This window comes from Mastigoproctus giganteus, chromosome 2 (assembly GCF_048544385.1).
Source record: "Mastigoproctus giganteus isolate SK-2022 chromosome 2, ASM4854438v1, whole genome shotgun sequence".
Classification (NCBI taxonomy): Eukaryota; Metazoa; Arthropoda; class Arachnida; order Uropygi; family Thelyphonidae; genus Mastigoproctus; species Mastigoproctus giganteus.
The window spans coordinates 12,078,556-12,096,794 of record NC_143576.1 but is presented as its reverse complement, the minus strand read 5'-3'; the positions used below and the strand labels follow the sequence as shown (position 1 = coordinate 12,096,794).

General features: G+C 36.3%; 1 protein-coding gene across 2 annotated transcripts in view; it reads left to right on the top strand.

The window, feature by feature from the left end:
- Spt20 (transcription factor Spt20 homolog) overlaps positions 1-18,239 on the top strand; it is a 357,561-nt gene that overhangs the window by 281,131 nt on the left and 58,191 nt on the right. For both annotated transcript variants that reach the window (XM_090388213.1, XM_090388212.1), the window contains exons 17-18: positions 4,073-4,145; positions 15,263-15,291. In XM_090388213.1, the coding sequence (XP_090244339.1) occupies positions 4,073-4,145; positions 15,263-15,291 (102 nt within the window). The remainder of the gene's footprint in view (positions 1-4,072; positions 4,146-15,262; positions 15,292-18,239) is intronic.

The window sequence follows — 18,239 nt, the reverse complement described above, 5'->3', positions numbered from 1 at the left end:
GACTAGCTTATATCTACCATAGGCTTCTGAGTCACTTGATAATTTATATGCATCCCATGCATTTTTCTTCTCTATTACGAGTTTCATTAGTTCATTATATAACCATTTAGGCCTAAACCTTGAACAATATTTCTTAATAGGTATGAAACTTTTAGTAGCTTCCACGATTAATTCTTTGAATGCTTTAAAAACTGTCAGAGACCACTGTACTCACCTTTACGGAAGCAAAAACCTTTCCTTTACCCCTGATGGTAATTAAATCTTTAAGTAAATCCCACATCAGTACACTGTGATCACTGCCACCTAGTGGTTCCTTTATCTGCAAATTCTTAATACACGAATGATCACTGCTGATAACCAGATCAAGAGTATTACTTTCTCTGGTTGCCTCCCGAACATGCTGCTGCAGAAAACAATCATCCAATAAATCCACAAAATTCTGACTAGTGTGTGTGAGTGACCAACCCACAAGTTCTAGTCTATATCTGGGAAGTTAAAATCCCCCATTATAAAACATTCTGATTTACTATCCCACTCTATTTCTCTGTACAATTGTTCATTGTACTCATTCGAGTCATTAGGCCTATAACACACTCCTACTCTTATTTTTGCTTTCGCAGTGCTTATGTCACACCAAACTGACTCAACAGTGCACTGTTCATCATATCAACTGGATGCACTTCTTTTGATTTTATGTTTTTCTTAATTAACAGCATAACACCTCCTCCCTTTCTATCCTGTCTATCCTTTAAGTATACATTGTACTCCCCAAATTCCAGTTCAGCATTCCTTATATCTGTGTGACACCATGGGTAAAGGAAAGGGTTTTTGCTTCCGTAAAGGTGAGTACAGTGGTCTCAGAAAGTTTTTAAATTCTGTACAGTGGGATCAACTGACGATGTTACCAACAGTAAATTCTAAGTGGGAAGCATTCAAGGAATTAATCGTGGATGCTACTAAAAGTTTCATACCTATTAAGAAATATTGTTCAAGGTTTAGGCCTAAATGGTTATCAAATTAACTAATGAGACTCGTAACAGAGAAGAAAAATGCATGGGATGCATAAAAATTATCAAGCGACTCAGAAGCCCATGGCAGATATAAGCTAGTCTGTAATCAGGTAACAAAGGAGGTTAGGCAGACAAAGGCAGATTACGAGAAATCCTTGGCAAAAGATGGTAAGAAAAACAGCACGGATTTCTTTACTTATATAAACTCTAAAAAGAAGGGGATGAATCTGATTGGTCCCCTTGACATCGATGGTTCGACTGTTGATGATCCTGCTCAGATAGCAAACAAACTGAATGAGTATTTTGCATCTACATTCACACATGAGGAATTATTAAGGTTTGAAAATGGTAGAAGGTTATCAAATTGTAGCAGGATATGTAATGATTTTGTAATAACTGAAAGCAAAGTGGAGGAGAAATTGTTGAAGTTAAACATAAGAAAAGCACCTGGGATGGATGGGATCTATCCTGTTATATTAAAGGAGGCGGCAAAGCAACTAAGCAAACCCTTAGCCATAATTATGAGAGCATCCTTGGACTCAGGGGAGGTTCCCACGGACTGGAGATGTGCAAATGTATCCTCGAATCACAAAGGGGGATTGAAGGGTGACACGAGTAATTACAGACCAGTTAGTTTAACTTCTGTTCCGGGTAAAATAATGGAGTCACTGGTTAAAGATGCATTGCAGGATCATCTAGACAAGACTGCAGCAATAATTCAGATACAGCATGGGTTTGTTAAGGGAAAGTCTTGTCTTACAAATTTGATAGGATATTATGATGTGGTTTCAAAGGAACTGGATGCAAAAAATAATTTTGGTATCATATATTTGGATTTCAGGAAACCTTTTGACACTGTTGCGCATGGACGACTATTGTACAAATTGGAGCAGAATGGTATTAAGGGTAAGTTGCTACAATGGGTAAAAGGATGGTTAAGTGGGAGAAGACACAGGGTGGTAATCAATGGGTGCTGCTCTTCGTGGACTAATGTTATTAATGGAGTCCCACAGGATTCGGTTTTGGGTCCACTGTTGTTTAGTATATTTATCAATGATATTGATGAAGGTATATCAGGCTTAATGTCGAAGTTTGCAGATGGTACAAAGGTTGGCAGGGTTGTTAATGACAGCAATGGCAGTGTGCTACTGGAACTGGATCTAGATAATTTGGGCAGATGGGCTAAGAAGTGGCAACTGAAGTTTAACCTTGACAAATGCAAAGTACTGCATATGGGTAGAAGTAACCCCAGATAAACGTACCAACTGTGTGGTACTACACTTAAGGTGATAGAAAATGAAAAAGACCTGGGAGTAATTGTGCAGTCAGATATGAAGTTTTCTGAGCAATGCAGACAGGCTGCCAGGGTAGGTAATGGGATTTTGTCAATGATATATAGGAATTTTGCTAGCAGGGAAAAGGAGGTAATTGTCCTTCTGTATAAGGCAGTGGTCACACCACGCCTTAAGTACTGCGTACAGGTTTGGAGGCCTCAATTTAGGAAGGATGTAGATTTGCTTGAACGTGTACAGAGAGGGGCAACTAGATTGGTGAGTGGAATGAAGGGATCCTTTTACCAAGAGAGGCTTATGTTCTGCAAATTGCAATTCCATTCTGCAAGAATGGAAAGAATTATATTGGGAATGAGACTGTTAGATAAGAAGAGAAACACATGGATTAGGCAGCAAACTCAAGTAAAGGACATTCTTATCAAAATTAAAGACTAAAATGGTCTTGGGCAGGACACATAGCTCAAAGATTTGATGATAGATAGACTAAGAAAATAACAGAATGGTATCCAAGAGGAGCTAGGAGAAAACCTGGAAGACAAAGGCGGAGATGGATAGATGAAATTCATGAGTTTTTGGGTAGTAAATGGATGGCCAGTGCTCAAAACAGAAGGAACTGGAAAGTTGCTGGAGAGGCCTTCATCCTGCAGTGGATTGAAAATGGCTGATGATGAAGGCCTTGAATGGGTTGAGCACGCTGAATTCTGATGGGATCCTTCTACTTGTTCAGATTATGAACCTAAGGGGGCATAAATTCAAATTAAGAAAGGACAGATGTAGAATAGATGTGCGGAAATTTGCCTTTAGCCAGCGGATGGTTAATTGCTGGAACAAACTTCCATGTGTCGTGGAAGTTGATAGGCTGAATAAATTTAAGGAGGAACTGGACAGGCATTTGGAGGGAATGGTGTGATTTTTTTTTTTTTTTTTTTTAGGCTGATGCTGCATAAGCTCATACACTTGCTTTCTTGCATCACATGCCGCTACTACTACTACTACCTATCATGATGTCTGCAAGCATCTTGAAAATTTCAAAAAGTCTTGTTTATTCTAACATAACTGATTTTAAACATTCCTAATTGACAGCTTTTTTAACAAAATCCACACAATAGCCTAACACGTAAGGTAGATACCATCGTGACATTACTTTTAAAAACCTCTGAGTGATATCACAACTTAAACAAATGGATGAAGCATTATTCTTGTATACCTTAATTAACACAGGATATGTCCAACAATTTTTTTGTATAAAGTTATTTTTAAATTATGAATAATTAAGATAGATGGTACAGCCTTTTTACATATTTTTTCTTCTACCTGTGTACCTGTCTGGTTGTGAACTGTTGTGAAACAAAGTCCATTTGCTTACCTAATTGCTTATTATCTTTTTAAACAAATAGGTTAAATTTGTTTAAAAATAATAATAGCCTTCCCAAATAATAGCCTCGTGAATATTTCTGTAAAGCCAATATTTTATCATTTGTTTAAGAAAAATGTACCAACATATGGTAACTTTCAAAACTAGTGGTCTTTCATCAGACAATGTGTATAAATTTGAAATTATTTCAATGCTTCCACTGAAAGATAATAGCCTATATTGTGGGAATATTTTCTTTTACCTGTTTTCTCTAGTTATTTGTGTTGAAGTTATTTGGGTCATAGTATCAAGTTAGGTTAAACAAGTTTATAAACAAGTTAGAAATTGATTTGCTATAATTAGATTAAGTATTTAACTGATTTAAAGGTATCATAAATCTTCCTTTTCTTATTTAGGTCCTAAGTCTTCCATTTTAGAAGGAACAATTCAGAAAAACTCAGACATTCCTGGTTCTATCACAAATAAAAGGTTATGTGCTTACTTGAATTTTCTAATTTTAGTGAGGTACATGCAGAAAGTGAATTTATTTTAAAAACTAAGTGATTATTTATTTCTAGGGGTATGGTGAACCAAAATGATCATTTTGTATTGCATCCCTTTTTGGTTTTTTATGCAACATGTCAAATGATAAACATCATGAATGACTTTGCACAAGGCTCTCTATTTTGTGCCTATCATCTGCATTCATTTGTGTCAGATTCAACAGACATTGATCATCTTCTATTGTAGTTCAGCCCTCCTTGAAATACTGAGATAAAGTAAATTAACAGGTTGAACTTTCTGAATGCACCTCATATAATTTAAGAAAACTTCCCAAACCCTTTTATTGTTTTATTCATTTTGCATTATAAAAGTTTTGTTTATACTCTTGCATGACCATGGTCAAAGGAGTTTACAATTAATCATTTCAACAGTGAATACAATTGTTAACTATATTTACCAGTTGTGGGCTTGAACTATGGTCTGCTCAAATGGGCATGCTAGTGTACCCTTGTGCCTTGTGGGGCAGTGTTCATTTTGTGTCACATAAAATGAAATATGCTAAAGAAGCACAAACCTCATTATAGATGTGTGGCTTTTTGAACACCAGTGTTTTTTTTGTTTTTTTTTTGTATATATATTTTTTATTTTGGTTTGAAACCATTATTAACTTGTAAGTAGATGTGTATGTAGTATATGTTATTCCCCAGGTCAGTCGTGCTGAAACTTTCAGTATCTAACTGAAAAAATTTGAGCTTTCATTAAGTACTTTAAATTTGTACCTCCCTGGGGATGCTCATTTATATCTAACCTGACAAAGTTTTTGAGACTGAAGAAAGTTAAACTTGAAAGAATGAAAGAAAAATTTCACTCAGCAGTTTTTGACTTTGTCTCAAGTGGGAGAGCTGTAGATGTGACAAACAAATTTGGTACAAAGGAGGTTAAAAAAAAAAAAAAAAGGATTCCAGATTATTGATGTTGTCCTTTGGAGGTTTATAATGCAGTCTGCTTTGACCATATTGCACTAAATTAGAAAGTCTGTTACAAGGATTACAAAAGTGGAAAATATGTATAAGACTTACCTTTAAAGTACACCACTCCCCTAATACAGCCATTTGTATCATACATTTGGATATACTACAGGTCTTTCTGCCTTACCCTGCCTTTGAAAGAAATTCTGAGAAAAATATTACTTCTGCAAACCTTGTTGCATGAGGCTTCCCCACTCAAATGACCAAGTCTTGGCAAGAGAGGGAAAATGCTGGGTTTCTCTGGAATCCCAAGGACATACACCCTCCTGCTTCTTCTTTTTTTTTTTTTTTTTAATGCAGTGATATCCTCTCCTACCTTACCCTTTCTTTGAGTGGTAGGATTTGCTAATCTTTTTCAAGGTCACTAACCGCCACACCCATAGCTTGGTTGAGTGATGTGATGTGAATTGCTTATCTCCTCCAAGACCATAAAAGAATGGTTTTCTCAAACATGAAACAGAGGAGGAGCACTGCATTTGAAAGATGTCAGGTTGTTTTACCGACTGTAGTTAGTATCGAGTGTCTGTTGGTTGTGTGAGGGTTGTCACTGCATATGGAAAAAGGCAATCTGTAGTTTGAGAATTTACCTGCGCGAGTTGGCTCTTTTGTAACTGTTTGGTGTATATCAGTGAATTTTTACATTTCTGTTAGCTTAGAAAGCCTTACGCTATCGAGGAAATGCTGACTGTAATTGAAAGAGTAATGTGTCACATATTAACAGATAAAAGCATTGTTGAAAGTGTCACTAGCAAGAAAAGGATAGAGGGAAGTGATTTGGAAATGGAAGAACTAGTGGAGGAGCCTGTTGACATTCCCACAGATCAGAAAGCACTAGAAGGCTTAAAGACTATGATTGGGTGATTAGAGGCACAGCAGGAAGTTGAGCAAATAAAGTTTTTACAGTTAATTTTGTTAAAAAATATGATCTTACAAAAAAGATTCTCCCATAAAAAATAACAAAAAATTACAGACTTTTTTAAAGTAGTGATAAAATAAACTGCTTGAATTTTTTTGTTGATTTATTATATATTTTTATGAAAATAAATGATTTTTGAAAATTTTGTCTGACTAATAAAACAATTAAACATTGTAATTGTTTTATCATCATTATCATGGTAACATGCTTGTATTTGTGGTCATACAATATAAATATGTGCTTTAAACAAGTTCATGTCACGCAAAGTACTTTTCTATTTTACTTCATTTCACGTGGGTTTATTTTTTAGTTATTAAAAAATACTGAATGAAAAACTATGTTTATTGTGCTCGGTAGTGTAACATTAAAATGATTCTTAGACTATTATAGAATCAATGAATTAGAGAAAAATTGTAGACTTTGGTTATGTTACGGCTGTCCTATAACACAGGTCACAGCCTGCCTTGTGAAACCAGAGAGCAGTGTATTTTGAAATAGTTGAGAGGAACATCAAAGTAAATAAGTCACCTGATGCTGATGGAATATATCGAATTATATTGAAAGAAACAGCAAGGTAAACAAACTTTAGCCATAATTATGAATGTGTCATAATTATGAGAAAGGAAGACTATGTGTGCCCTTCTCTGTGCTCGAACTAGCAACTCTACATTCTTCCTAAAATGAGGTCTCCAGACCTGTACACAGTACTCAAGGTGTGGCCTGACCATTGCCTTATACAAAGGTATAATCAACTCCTTGACTCTGCTAGCAAAATTCCTAGATATCATTGACAAAACTCCATGACCTGCTTTAGCAGCCCGACTGTACTGTTCAGAGAACTTCATATCCGACTGCACAATTACCTCAGGTCTTTTTCATTCTCCACCACCCTGAGTGCAGTACCACACAGTTGGTACATTTCTCTTGGGTTACTGCTACATATATGCAGTACTTTGCATTTGTCAAAGTTAAATTTCAATTGCTACGTCTCAGCAAATTTACCTAACTTTTCTAGATCCTGTTACAGTAGCATACTGTCTTTACTTTCATTAACAACCCTGCCAACCTTTGTATCATCTGCAAACATGAACATTAAGTTTGATATACCTTCATCAATATCATTAATAAATCCACAATACAACAATGGGCCCAGCAACGAACTCTGGGGGACTCCACTAATAACATTAGTCCACATGTATAGTGTCCGTATATTACCACTCTCTGCCATCTCCCCCTCAACCATCACCTTATCCATTGCAGCAACTTGCTCTTAATGCCATACCGCTCCAATTTGTACAGCAGTTTTCCATGTGCAACAGCATCAAAAGCTTTCCCGAAATCCAATTATATGATATCAAAATTATTTTTTGCATCCAGTTCCTTTGTGACCACATCATATTATCCAGTCAAATTTGTCAGACAAGACTTCCCCTTAACAAACCCATGCTGTTTCTGAACTATACATGAAGTTTTGTCTAGATGATCCTGCAGTGCTTCTTTGACCAGACACCTCCGTAGTCCGGTGGGCAGGAGCAGCAGTGCATAGCACACACTTCTTGATTAGACCGTGGTTCAAGGCCATGACCACCAAATATGGGGGATGCGGAAAGCTCAGGGAATGACCACCGCATATCCCTAGAGCAATAGTTGCTAATGCTCCTAAAACCAAAACTAACAAATAAATAATCTTTGACCAGTGCTGCCATTAATTTTCCTGGAACAGAAGTTAAACTAACAGGTCTGTAATTGTGTCACCTTTTGAACCTGCTTTGTGAATTGATGATGCATTTACACATCTCCAGTCTATGGGGACCTCCCCTGAATCTAAGGATGCTCTCATAATTGTGGATAAGGGTTTTCTTACTTCCCTCGCTGCCTCCTTCAATATAATTGGATAGATCCCATCCACCCCAGGTGCCATTTCTCCTCCACTATGCTCTTCGTTATTACAAAATCATTTGCTCCCCGTTAGAGTTTAGTAAAATTCTGGGTCCCCTTCCTTACAGATTTCCTCATATGTTAATGTAGATGCAAAATATCCATTCAGTTTGTCAGATATATTGCAAGAAAGCAAGCTTATATAGCATCAGCCAAAAAAAAAAAAAAAAAAAAACCTTTGTTTACATTTCAGCCATTTGGTCATTCCAAATGTTTGTCTAATTCAGCCTTAAATTTATTAAAGTTATCAACTTCCACAACAACAGATGGAAGTCTCTTCCGGTAATCAACTACCCGCTGGCTAAAAGGAAACTTCCGCACATCGATTCTACAACTGTCTTTCCTCAATCTGAATCTATGCCCCCTCTGGTTCTTAATCTGAGCAAGTGGAAGTATCCCATCAGTGTTGAGCCTCCACAAGCCATTCAAGGCTTGGTACACCTCAATCAGGTCACCCAGCGGGCACCCGGTCTCCAGATGCTTCAACCCACAGAACCCAAGCTTCCCCCAGCAAGAGCGCACCTGCCACAGCAACCCCCTCAGACCCGCATGCGGCACTCAAGGTGCAGCCCGACCACCGTCCCACACAAGGGGACAATCACCTCCCTGCCCATGCCAGCAAAACTCCTACACATCACAGACAAAACTTCACGACCCACCAGCGCCTCCGTAGCCAGGTGGGAAGGAGCAGCAGTGTGTACCACACGCTTCTTGATTAGACCGGGGTTCGAGCCCGTCACCACCAAATCCGGAGGATGTGGAAAGGTTAGGGAATGACCACCGCATATCCCGGAGCAATATGGCCTTAGTTGCTAATGCTTCTAAAAACCAAACAACAAAGGACATCACGACCCACCCCGGCATCCTGTCCACACCGCCTAAAGAACTCCACATCCGACCACACAACTACCCCATACACACTCTCCGCCCCACCTCACCACCCACACGCAGCATCCCACACTTGTCAATGCAAACCCCAGATTCCACTGCAGCAGCACACCAACCTCACTGCCATCAACAACCCCGCACCACCTGCAAACCCAAACACCAAGCTTGACACACCCTCATCGACATCACCGATAAACATGCAAAATAACAATGGGCCCAGCACTGAACCCCGCAGGACTCCACCAACAACATCAATACACACAGAGCAGCATCCATCTATCACCGCTCCCTGCCATCTCCACCCAACCATCCCCCATCCACTGAGCAACCCACCCTCAATGCCACACTGCTCCAGTCTGTAAAGCAGTCCCCCATGTGTGAGCACCAAAAGCCCTCCCGAAATCCAAGCACACAACATCAAAACCATTCCCTGCATCCTCACCCCTGCGACCACAGCACAGTACCCAACGAAACTGGTCAGACAAGACCTCCCCCCAACAAACCCATGCGGTGTCCATATAACAGTGCCGCATCCATATAGGAGTCAGTGTAACAAACTCCTCCTCTCATTTTCCCTTTCCTAGTGTTTATGTCACACCAAACTGACTCAACAAGAGGCAACAAGTGGGAGTAATACTCTTGATCTGATTATCAGTAGTGATACTTCATGCATTAAGAATATGCAGATAAAGTAACCACTAGGTTGCATTGATCACAGTGTGCTGATGTGGGATTTACTCAAGGAGATAACTACCATCAGGGTTAAAGAAAGGGTTTTTGCTTTTGTAAAGGCGATTACAGTGGTCTGAGACAGTTTTTAAATTCTATACATTGGGACCAACTTATGACGTTACCAACAGCAAATTCTAAATGGAAAGCATTCAAAGAATTAATCTTGGAAGCTACTAGGCTTTTCATACTATACCAACTACAAATATTGAGATACTAAATTTGCAAATGATATGGCAGGGTTGTTAATGACAGTACAGAATCTAGAAAAGTTGAGCAGATGGGCTGAGAGGTCGCAACTGAAGTTTAACATTGACAAATGTAAAATACTGCATATGGGTAGCAGTAACTCTAGAGTAACGTACCAACTGTGGGGTACTACAATCAGGGCTGTGGAGAATGAAAAAGCTCTTGGGGTAATTGTGCAGTCAGATATAAAGTTTTCTGAGCAGAGCAGACAGGCTCTAAGTGTAGCTCATGGTGTCTTGTCAATGATATACAAGAATTTTGCTATCAGGGATAAGGAGGTGATTATCCCCTTGTATAAGGCAATGGTTGGGCCACACCTTGAGTATTATATATATGTTTGGATACCTCATTTTAGGTATGATGTAGAGCTGCTTGAACGAGTACAGAGAAGGGCAACGAGACTGGTTAATGGAACAAAGGGTCGCTATTACCAGGAAAGGTTAAGTTCTACAAATTGCAGTATCTGGAGACTAGGCACATTCAAGGTGATTTGATTGAGGTATAAGGCCTGATATGGTTTGAACAAGGTCAATGCTGATGGAATTCTTCCTCTTGCTCAGAGGACTCACCTGAGAAGTCATAAATTCAAATTGAGCAAAGACAGTTGTAGAATAGATATGCGGAAATTTGCCTTTAGCTTAATATATTAATAAAGTGAAATTTATTTTGTTATGAATGGTGTTGAACATATTCAGAAATAGAGGGAAACACTTCAGAAATGGTCACTTTGAATTCATATCTTACAGTTGAAGTTATTTATAGTGTTATTCATATCTTACAGTTGAAGTTATTTATATAGCTCCTGAAGGGAATGAGATAAATGGTTGTTATATTGATAGTTCACAAAATCAGCAAACGAACAAAGAAAAGTGTTTTAACATTTAATACGAATATGTACCACACGAATATGTACCACAATATTAAACAAAAGAAAACAAAGATTGTATACATTTTACAATGGTTATATGGTTTAGTAAGGTTAATTATGAATTACATATGGGGGAAGAGAATGTTGCACATCCTCAAAAATTTCTTCACTGTTATCAGACTGTTCTTTCTGATTAATATAGGAAGAAGTGTGCAAAACTTCATTTGCAGCTTCATTCAAAGGAGCAAATCCAGGATATTTGAAGCAGTTGGCAGTCACTTTTTTTGTTAACATTATTCCATGCTGAAACACAAATGTATTACCTGTATAGCACATCAGTTTTGCCTATGAGGTAGAGCAGGATTTTGTTTAATAGCATTCTTTGATAAAGCACTAGCTTATAGCTTGGCAGAAAAACTGTTTTTTATTAGTTGGTAGGTAAAAAAGGTAAAGTGCAGCCATTATCAACCCACTGCAGGATGGAAGCCTCCTCAACAATTCATGCTGAGGGAAACAGACCATAATCTGCCACGCTGGTCCAGTGCGGGTTGGCAGATCGATCATATTCAGCAGTCAGGGGCTTGAACCCCGGTCTACTCAAAGAGCGTATGCTACTGCACTCCTGCTCCTGACCCCTCGGCTACGGAGGCCTTAAGAGGCGATAGGTACCCAACCCTTATTGCACATAGGTAAGGAGGCATGCATTTATTCACAAACAGAAAAATTTTTCCATTCTCCTTGGTCATCTTACAATCTAAGCCTCTGATCCATTCTTCGTATATTTTAGATGACATCTAAGCCTTTTGGTTTGCTTGATACTTAAATAAATAAAATTTCTCTTTATACTTCAGAATGACCTCAAGGTCAGAGGAGTTCACAAAATAGAGAGAATACAAAAAACGTTACCATATTTACTAGTCGTATTTTTTTGCACACATCATCATTAGCCATTCCAAGAGTACGTTTTCAATATCCGAACTTTGCCCTTCATGCTCTTATCCTACCTGGTGCAGCAGATTTCTCTCTAAGCTTTCAATCTTTTTTCAGTCATTCAGAATGGCAAACATTGTACCCTTAGGAATGTTCAAGTGTTCAGTAATATTGGTTTTAGAATTCATGCCCTTATCTACAGCTTGTAAAATCTTAATTTTGGCTGTCATTGGCAAAGATACCAATTTTGTAGAAACCATAAATATACAATGTATATATACACATATATATAGAACCCCATAAATAACACACACGTGCGCGTGTTATTTATGGGGTTCCTGTATATGTGTTTTTTTATATCTGTGTTTGTATTTGTGTATGTATATCGACTTGCCTATCTTGTGACTGGCTGAAAAGATAGAGCTTGTTAGTATAACCTGTATATATGGAGTATATATTTATATTTTTTGCATTCATGTTGTGTTTTGTGGTTATAGGAAATTGTATAGTGGTTTAGCTAACAGGAAGCAATATCCTATTTCTCTCCTTATTCTAATTACTTACCTAATATTAAGTAAGTAATTAGGAAAGAAATAGACACTCCTGCCCTTATATTACACTAATTGCCCAGTGTAAAATTTTAGTTGTAAAGAATTAGAGGAAAGTGAACAGTATATGACTGAAGAATATAAAGTTAGTGCTCGGGTTATCTGGGAGTTCGATTTTCCATCCATGCTAGTAACAGCCCTGGACATGGTAGATATGTTATCCGTAAGTAGTTGTATGTATACAAATATGTAATAATCTTATAATTAATCTTCCACTTAACAATATTGCCTTATACTTAAACTTTTGTTATTATAATCTAAACTCGTAAGTGACTGGCTGATATATCTCTATGAAACAGTATCTCCTCAGGATGCCACATTTCAAAATATGCTGAAGTAGTCCATATATACATCCTATAACGTTTCAATAGTTTCCTGTACATATACCCTTGCAGCATAGCCAATAAATTTAATTTAGTGTAATTTAATTTTATACGGAATGAATTTTTATAGGTTTTTTTATATGTGCAGGTAACTGTCATCTACGTTATGTTACCTTTAATTTTATATAAGTAAGAACTATTATTTTGAAATAAGTAAATTCAGTAAATAAGTTTTTACTGAAAATGTTATACAGTTGGGTAACAGTTCATCAATTGTTAATTACTAGTTATTAAAAAAAAAAAATAGTATGAAAACAATAAGTGTAGCAAACTGCACATTGCCATTGAATCAAAAAATGATTCAGTTACTTTTCAGAGCTTAATTTCAAGATCGTTGCCTCCTGTCGCGGGCTTTAAGGGGTGACCTCTTATAAAAAAAAATTATATTACAAAAATAAAGTTAAAAAGCCTAATACAACAATATATGAATTGAACATATATATATATATATATACCTATATTAACTAATTCTATATACATCTTATGTCTATATACCTAACTACATTAAATTGAATTAGACTAATTAAACTATACTAAACTAACCTATGCTACCTCCTTTATTAGACTAGACAAAGACAGTAGGAAATTTAAAATTGAGAAATGAGTTCGGCAAGGAGACACAATATCTCCGAAGCAGTTTACTGCTGCCCTTGAGGAAGCTTTCAGAAGATTAGACTGGTCGCAGAAAGGAGTCAATGTGAACGGAGAGTACCTAAACCATTTACGATTTGCAGATGACATTGTGGTCATAAGCCACGATTCCAAAGAATTAGAGGAAAATCTTAATCAGTTATGCACAGTTAGTAAGGATTTTTGACTAAAGATGAATATGGCTAAAACAAAAGTAATGATGAACAAGTATGCCACAGAAAGGGAAATAATGATTGAAGGAGCAGTAATTGAAAAGGTGGAGTCATATACTTATCTGGGACAAGTTATTAGCTGTAATAATGATAAATGGCTGGAAGTCAAGAGAAGAATAAATTTTGGATGGATAGCATTCAGGAAATATAGTCACATACTGAAGAGCAATATCCCAGTTTGTCTGAAACGTAAAATAATGAACCAATGTATACTCCCCACCATGATTTATGGAAGTGAAACTTGGGCACTCACCAAAAGAATGGAAGAGAAGCTGAGAACTACACAGCGAAGAATGGAACGAATCATATTGGGAATCAGACTGTTAGATAAGAAGAGAAACACATGGATTAGGCAGCAAACTCAAGTAAAGGACATTCTTATCAAAACTAAAGAACTAAAATGGTCTTGGGCAGGACACATAGCTCGAAGACATGATGACAGATGGACTAAGAAAATAACAGAATGGTATCCAAGAGGAGCTAGAAGAAAACCTGGAAGACAAAGGTGGAGATGGATAGATGAAATTCACGAGTTTGTGGGTAGTAAATGGATGGCCAGTGCTCAAAATAGAAGGAACTGGAAAGTTGCTAGAGAGGCCTTCATCCTGCAGTGGATTGAAAATGGCTGATGATGATGATGATGAAACTAACCTATTGCCTTCACAAAGCTGCCCCTCTCCCCTCCCCACTGGAGGGTGTTCTCTTTACATGGTACAGGGTTTAGACTAGCCCATGAAAGCTGGATTAATTTATTTACAAAATTCCATATAATGGCACTGTCTTGATATTTGCAGTTTGGTTGTTAATCTATATGGACCCTGTTTTTTTTTTATTATTCCATTATGAACTACTTTACTTAAGTAATATTTGATGAATCTATCAGGAATTCTTAATCTCTTCTTAAGAGTTTATCTTTTAATATCTTCAGTGCTTCAGATCTGTTTTTATTATTATTGCATATTGTTATTGCTTGTGGAGTGATAACATTTCTCTGTATCTGGTATATTGGAGCTCCAATTGCTTAGGTATATTATTTCAAAGTTATAGTCTTCTCTTTTGTCGTATACTGTATAATGAAAATACATGACAAATGAAAAATATATACTTTATAATGAAATGAACTTCTAGTTGAAGTAGTCAATTTCGTTACATTAGTTAATTTGAAGTTAATTTCGTTATGTTAATTTCAACGAATGAGTTCTCGTGGTCAGCCTGCATATGCATCATTAGTGTTAATAAATTAGCATTCTTTCATTTTTAAATTTGGATATTGTAATAAACAAAACACAGTGCTGGAAATTTTTGAGTCATTATAAAGAATTCATTTGTCTTTCAAGGTCACAACAAGTGTAAAATAGTATTACATTTATGAGAAAACAGCCAGGACCTTGTTTTAATGGGCCGCAACATTAAAAAGAGGGCTGCTATAAAGAGCTTTGACTGTATACAGTAAACTGTTTTCTTTTGCTTGTGGGTGATTGTTAAGATGATGTAAACTGGAAATGGCAGAAACTTTAATTATATAAATAATAAATCTGAAATAGATTTGAAATTGGTTTTAAGAAGTCTTAGTTTATAACCTTATTTATTTTTAATGATTAATATTGTTCTTTTAAAGTTCTTAAGTTTTCAAAAAATGTTTGATTTTATTAGTAAATAAATTTTGATGACTGTGTAATCTTTTTTGTAATTTTTCTTGCAGGCCTAGAAGTCCCTCTCCTATTTCTAATGGTTAGGATAAGTATTTTTTTTTTTTCATATATATTTTTACATTTATTTAAATTGTTATATGTATTATAAAAGTTGATTGAAATGAGCATTAATTAATATATTGTCGCTTTTCTAATGTTAATGCAGTAAGCCTTCGATTTAATGGACCCCAATATAATGGATTTCGGATTTAACGGACTGGACAAATAATAATACAGTAATGTACATATTAATCTCGACCATATTATTTTTTTTAGGTTATACAAAACTTTTATACAAAATTCATTCTGTATAAAGTTTTATTATTAATTAAAAATTAATAATAATTATCTATTTCCATTATTGTTTTGATAATTACCTACTTTTATTTTTATAATCCAATTCATAAAATTTTAGTCATGAAATTGTTTCTTATTCTTTATGAAAACGTGTTCAAATAGTTGTTTTCCCAGATTACAGATAACAGATAATAGCAGGCAGTGACTTGCGAGCTGAACATGACTCGGGACACTAAACTGCAGGTCTACCAACTCGCTTTGTTTCGGTCTCAGTCTGCCTCAAGCTATCGTGCGGTCAGGTTGTATACAGAGTGTTTCTGTGATTTCTGAATTGTGGCTTTATTTATTAAATAATTTTGCAATCCTTACAATTTAAAATGGCATCAAATGATAGAGGAGTTAAAAGAAAGCGTGTGAACTTAAATGTGGCACAGAAATTAGAGCTAATTGAGAAATTAGAAAAGGGCATCACAGTAGCACGTGTCTGTGAAATTTACAGCGTAAAAAACAGTTTCTGATATCCGTAAATCAAAGGCCAAATTGCAACATAATTTTATATCGTACAGTACTATATATTGTTTTAAAGCTTTTTTTTTACATTAAGAACAATAAAAAATGCCCCCCCCCATGTTACATTCGATTTAACGGACTTTCGGCATTAACGGACATCCCTTCTTCCTTTTTAGTCAGTTAAATCGACGGTTTACTGTATTATAAAAAGTTTAAAAAAAAAAATTTACTGCATGAGAAGTTTGAACAAGGCTTGAATCCACTTTCCACTATAATTTAATTCCTTTCATGCCTGCTGATCACACCAGATATTTCCCGTTGAATTTTCAAGATGTGACTGAATTTGTGTGTTTTATTAGAACATAAAAAGCTGTGAATGTGATTTTAAAAAATCCCATCAGAAACTGGGGAATTTTTAGAAGTCTGCTTCTGTTGAGGCAGTAGTTAACCAGGTGGTGGGAATCTGTCCTTCCCCTAAGTTATTCCATGATTTTTGGTCCCCAACATATAAATTATTCCTTGAATGCACACATTGCATGAAAATTGGACCTTGAACACACACGATGGACAATAAAAAAAAAAAATCACACCTAGTTATTTATGAATCTAACCATCATGGCCAATGCATCATGGAACCTCCGAAAAACCAGTCTACACAACTGATAGAAATATGGACTAATGTCTACAAAGTCTCTCACCTGTTTCAAGAGTCAAAGATAATATTATTACTATTACTATGGAATAACAACACTTTGCTGCATATGTCCTTCAGTTTAATAAATTTGGGAAACTAACTCACGTTTAATAAAAATGAAGACTGGAATCATAATGTAAAGCAATGATTTCAGTCTTCATCAGCAGCTGAACAACAAAATTTAACTAACTTAGGTAAGTTGCCTATAAGAAAGCTTTGCTACAAACCTGTGGACTCAAATAAAAAACAAGATTTGGAACTAACTGTAACTAATAGATATTGGTGATGGGATTCAGAAAATGAAGGCTTTAAATTTTATAAATTATTTTTGTGCGTTGCTAATTTATCAGTGTAAAATTTCAAATTTTTAAAAAAGGGGAACATTTACTCATGAAAAGCATTTTGACAGTGTTGAAACAGAGAGCAAGTATATAGCATATATTGATATAGAGCAAGTATATAGCATATACTTGCTCTCTGCATTATAAAGTGATGCCCTATAATAAAAGAAATACATATTAACACAAACACAAGTCATTCATTGGTAAGGACCAATTAGGACTTGTGTGTTAGAGGTTTATGCTAGTGTAGGCAAATGAATGAGGTTGTGTGACATATGATGTATGCAAGAATGTCATTGAAGATGTGGGCAAATTTTCAGTTCACTAGAAACTTAAACTCCTTTATGCCAAGCTCTGCAGAGTAATAAGGGTGAAATGGGGAATCAAAGGACGATCATTAAATATGCTATATGAGTGTGTATTTCTCCCCATTATCACATATGCTGCTGGAGCTTGGTATCATAAAGTGATTAATGTCTGCCCAAAGGTTCGCTCTTCTAGGTATCACCAAGGTCTGCTAGGTATCACCAGTCTCTACTGCCGCTCTGAATGCAATATCTGGGAAGATGCCTGTGGATTTATTGGTAATCTGCACAGGCTTGAGGTACTGTCTTAGAAGAGGCAGCTCCGTGGAGATTTTACATATTCGGTCATGCCCGGGGGAGGGGGGTGCTTGTGGGGCGGCTGCTTGTGGTCGAGAGACGGAGGATACATGATGAGTTAATGAATATTCGGGAAACTAAATGGAATAACTCTTGTAAAGGCAGGGAAACCTACGCTTTTATTCCCTCCGTAACAACCGTGAATTGGAAATTAAGTTATACATACATACATATGTATGTATGTATAACTCTTAGTTAAAAAGCACATAAAATATGTACATGCAACAAATATTTATTTGTTTCTTGTTAGTACATCCCATGGGGTTCCTTATATTTTATATCATCTCTCTCGCTTTTTCTTTCTCTCTCTCTCTCTGAGAAGGGGTGTAGTGTTTGGTTTTATTTATAGTTCTTTAAGGTAATATACTGTAATGCATTACCTTTGTACAAGGTTCCAAGGTTCCTTGTACTTGGTCCCATGTACCTATACAGTTAGCATTAGCACAGGCATATGATGCAAGAAAGCATGCTTACACAGCATCAG